General features: G+C 36.0%; 1 protein-coding gene across 1 annotated transcript in view; it reads right to left on the reverse strand.

Moving 5' to 3' along the window:
* LOC107667117 (ankyrin repeat and fibronectin type-III domain-containing protein 1-like) overlaps positions 1-4966 on the reverse strand; it is a 95660-nt gene that overhangs the window by 7190 nt on the left and 83504 nt on the right. Inside the window, exons 16-19 of the mRNA XM_016458702.1 lie at positions 3786-3905; positions 3419-3637; positions 974-1140; positions 362-512 (exon numbers count right to left, since the gene is read on the reverse strand). Coding sequence (XP_016314188.1) covers positions 362-512; positions 974-1140; positions 3419-3637; positions 3786-3905 — 657 coding nt within the window. The remainder of the gene's footprint in view (positions 1-361; positions 513-973; positions 1141-3418; positions 3638-3785; positions 3906-4966) is intronic.

The following is a 4966-nucleotide window of genomic DNA, read 5'->3' on the forward strand; positions in this document are numbered from 1 at the left end:
AAATTATGTCTATTGGAGTATGTTTTGCAAAAAACACAATTTCAGACTTTCTACTTAAAAAAAAAATCACATTTAATTCAGTGTGTTACTTGTCATTTCTTTGTAATTATTTGTGAAATCTGCTAGCAATTTCCTATACCAAATTTTTTTCAGTGTAGAAATTTCCATAGATTTTCCATTTACACACACAATACACACAAAACAGGCGAGCGGGCGTGCGTTTCATCTGTGTCATGTATGTAAATGTGTGTATTTCATGCTGTGTGGCCCTGATTTACTAAATTCCCACATAAATGGCATTAATTTGCTTGTGCAATCAAACTAATTGCGTGTCTTTGTGTGCATGTGTGAATGTGCGCACCTGGTGGTTGGGAATGTTGATGTAGGAGAGTAAATCTTTAGCAGCGGTCCGCAGGTCCAGTAGGAGGCGATGTGGAGCGCTCTGGACATCGTCACAAACCATCGCGCTGTCCTCCAGTGAACTCAGCGACTGAAGCCACTGCCATTCTTCCCTACAAAAAGAGCACATATAATTCTTAAGCCCCGTTCACACCAAGGACGATAACTATAAAGATAACGATAAAGATATAGTTCTAAAAATCGTTCTCAATACTAAAGAACGGCAGAGTCCACACCAGAGCATGTGAGCGAAGCGGAGCGGTGTGACGCTCCGCTACGTTTTCCGCTCTATGGACGTGCGCTCCACTCAGTCGCTCTAACCGCCCAAGCAAGCGCTTTTTCCAGCTGATGAATGATAAAAACATTGACAGCCAATCAAAATCCATCCTGCTATAATGAGCTCAAGAATTTAAAGCGGCAGACGCGCATGCGCTTAGAATAAACAGACGATATCGTTCGCTGGTGTGGACGCTAATATCGTTATCTTTATAGCTATCGTTCTTGGTGTGAATGGGGCTTTACACACGTATATAACGACATCTGCATGCATAACACAACCATGAACGCATCATACCTGGAGACGTGGCCGTTGTCTCGTATTTTGACGTGGCACAGCACGTTTGGGTGTTTGTGTGACACCAGCATCCTGATCTGGTCCACTGAGGTGTAGAGCTTCAGGTATCCCAGATACAGGCCCGGAGACAGACACTTCCTGCTGCGCCGGTGATACGCCAGCTTCTCCTGCACACCAAGAGCTCATTAGAAAACGCCAATCTCGTCAACCCTGTCTAGAACACGCCCAGGTCCAAATTCATCCCAAAAACAAGTGAAATAAACATGACGTGTTATTAATGCTTCTCTGGAATACTTCATTCTGATTGGTTATTCCTGGTAAAATATTTCTGAACACATGAATAACTGACCGTTCACCTGGGAAAGGGAAATAAAATATCTCAACTCATATCAGCATTTTCAGCTTTTTCCATTACGTCAAGAAAATTAACAGCCAAATGGACGATATTGCAAAATAAAAACCAAGACTGACTGATTTGCACTTATTTTTCTTAAAAAAATTGATACCTACTTTTAAGATTATTTTGCTTTTTTGACTATTAAATACTTTTTATTCTTACTACTATAATGTGAGGGAAATATTTGTGAAGTATTTACACATTGCAAAATGCAAAAAATATACTATAGAAAAATTAATATCTATTTTATTTTAATTATTAATAAAAAAAATTTGAACTAATATATATATTGGTCCCTCATGCAACACTCAGTCCATTCTGCTCCGCATGCTCTTGTCTTAATGTCACCCATCCACATGCTATATATATTATACACACACACACACACACATAAGTAAAGTATTATGCATATTGTGGTATATTTGATGAACTGCTTTTAATTTAGACTAATACAAAAATATTATTTTATATAACATTTATATTTTATATAATAACAGGACAAATTAATTACTAAAAAAAACATTACAGTAGTAAGGACAAGATGGGTTTAATTATAATGAAATACTGTCCCAATCGAAACATCTTAAATAATGCCTTTATATTTCTATATATGTCTATATATTTCTTATTTTTCTTTTGATTTTAAGGTGAAATACGACTTCAAAATCATCGGACTGGATATACAGTGTCTGGAACATTCTGTGTGCAGTCTGAATGATATGGAATGGAGAAATGGGTAAACTCTCACTAACACACACACACACACATATATATATATACACAGAGGTATGAAGAACTTCCTGCAATAGCCTGAAATTGACCCACGTTTATCATTTCTAAACTATTTGAGTTTAGAGAGACTGACTCTGGAGCCATGTGGTTGTTGAGCTGTGGAACCCACTTTCACCACACACACACACGCACACAGCTTCACCGCAGGGAAAATCTGAGCCGCTCAGACAAAACATCATTTTGACACCAAGGCTGATGTTCCTGAGCCGGAGCCGTTCCAAACACACGATCAGCAGCGGGTGAAAAGTTTACAGCGCTCAGACTAAATCATCAAATGAACAATGCTACTGTTATACTCCCACAATTCACTGCACTCCAGGAACAAGAGCGGGGAACACAGAAGCTAGCGGCAGCTAAATGTTTTTTTCCACTGATTTTCAGGCTAAGAGTCTGAAACCTGTTGAGGTAAAGCATTTGCTCACCCAAATTATGCTATTTCCTTCATTTTTCAAAGTTGTTTCAAATTCATATTGCGCATCAAAATGAGTCACTCCAGGCTTGACGTCAATAACGAGACTCTAGAAAGTCAATGATGTTTGACGTCAAACTGGGCACGAAGCACCGGGGCAAGAAAATGACTCCAAATTCAGAAGTTTGGACACAATAGACTGAATTTATGTTTCTTATTATTCTAAATGAGTTTTAAGATACATACAGTACTTGTCAAAAGTTTGAAAACATTACTGTGATTTTTAAATGTTTTTAGTGAAGTCTCTTCTGCTCACCAAGGCTTCATTTATGTGCTGAAAAATACAGTAAAAACACTAATCCTGTGAAATATTATTACAGTTTAAAAGAACTGTTTTCTCTGTGAATATATTGTAAAATGTAATTTATTCTTGTAATCAAAGCTGAATTTTAAGCATCATTACTCCAGTCTTCAGTGTCACATGATCCAAGCAGCACAACTGTTTTCAACATTAATAATACTCAGAAATGTTTCTTGAGCAGCAAATCAGCATATTAGAATGATTTCTGAAGGATCATGTGACAGACTGGAGTAATGATGCTGAAAATTCAGTTTTGCATCACAGGAATAAATTATATTTTACAAGATATTACACTAGAAAGCCAATATTTTAAATTGTAATTATATTTCATAATATTACTATTTTTACTGTATTTTTTATCAAATAAATGCAGCCTTGGTGAGCAGAAGAGACTTCATTAAAGTAAGATTTTCATTGATCATGGTGCTAAACGGGACTTGCGCCACATTCATGATGCACCGGTGTTTTAGTGTTTAAAGCACTCACATGCAGTGTGGTAAGAAGCGACTCCAGTGTGCTGGGCTCGTCTGATGAAGAAGAGGAAGACCTGTGCTGCAGCTGGAATTTACTGACGGGAATCCAGCGTACGCCTTCCAGCGGCGTGCATGCGCTCATGTCCTTCATCAGCACCAACACCGCGTTACCGTGCTTGTCCCTGATGGGCTCAAAATACACCTGCCCCAGATCCACTGTGCCGAGGAGCGCCTGCAGAATAATCCAAAAACAGAAACTTTACCGCAAGATATATGTTACAGTGTAAATAAATCTCAACTCTAACAACAGTTTGATTGCAATTCTTTGAGATTTGGTTATTATGATGTATTTTTACATCCCTAGTGACTGTAGACTTCACCTGCAGCTGCGCAGCCGCCTGCAGCAGTTTGAGGCGCGTCTGCAGCGTACAGGAACTGGAGGCGTGTGCAGGACTGATGCACTGCTGCATCCAGGTGAGCTCCTCCCACAGATGTGACACCTGTCAATGCACGTTACCATCGAGACAATGTTTAATACTCAAATGCTGACACTGTATACTGCAGTGCGACTTAATGAATCAGTGTTGTTGAAATTAACTGATTCAAATTTGGTTGGATTTTAACATTTATCTTTAATAATGTGAAATACGTTAAATATATTTGTTATATTTAATTCAAATTATACATAAATTATATAAATTGTTATTATATAAATATATTGTCATATATATATATGTTGGATTTTATTTATACATGATGTGAAGTCCTTTGAGCGTTTTTTAAAAAAGTTTAAAAAACAAATAATATATATATATATTTATATATACATACATTTAGACATGGATCGTACTCACCCACCATGGTTCCCGCATCGGAGCTCTGTCCGAAGACGCCTCTAGATCGGACCATCAGTAAGATGGTCACTATGGTGTGTATTGTGTATATTTATTATGTATATATAAATATACACACGTACAGCATATATTTGGAAAATATTTACACGCATTTACAAAATGTACATGTACATGTATATATTTATATTCATATAATTTATATCATATATATATATATATATATATAGAGAGAGCATGTAAAAATTACAATAATTACATGATACATGAAATATTGTAATTATTTATGTATTTAAATAAATAAATATAAAATAAACATTACATATATGTGTGTGTGTGTGTGTGTGTGTTTGTCTTTTTAGAGCTGCTTTACAGCAGAATTTTGTTTGCATTATTGAAAAATGTTTTTCCTCTTTAACACTGTAAAGCTGCTTTGGCACAATATATTGTATAAAGTGCTATAGAAATAAAGGTGACTTGACTATTACAAGAATTTACTCCGAGTGTGAGTGTGTGTGTGTTTACTGAAACATGTAAATTATATTTTATTATACATTTTATAACAATTATGAATATTTACAACAAATTACACTTTTTTTATTTCATTTGGTAACACTTTATTTTAAGGACCAATTCTCACTATTAATCTAGTTGCTTATTAGCATGCATATTACTAGCATATTGGCTGTTTATTAGTACTTATAAAGCAC

The sequence above is a fragment of the Sinocyclocheilus anshuiensis genome, unplaced genomic scaffold (genome assembly GCF_001515605.1).
Source record: "Sinocyclocheilus anshuiensis isolate Anshui unplaced genomic scaffold, SAMN03320099.WGS_v1.1 scaffold415, whole genome shotgun sequence".
NCBI lineage: Eukaryota > Metazoa > Chordata > Actinopteri > Cypriniformes > Cyprinidae > Sinocyclocheilus > Sinocyclocheilus anshuiensis.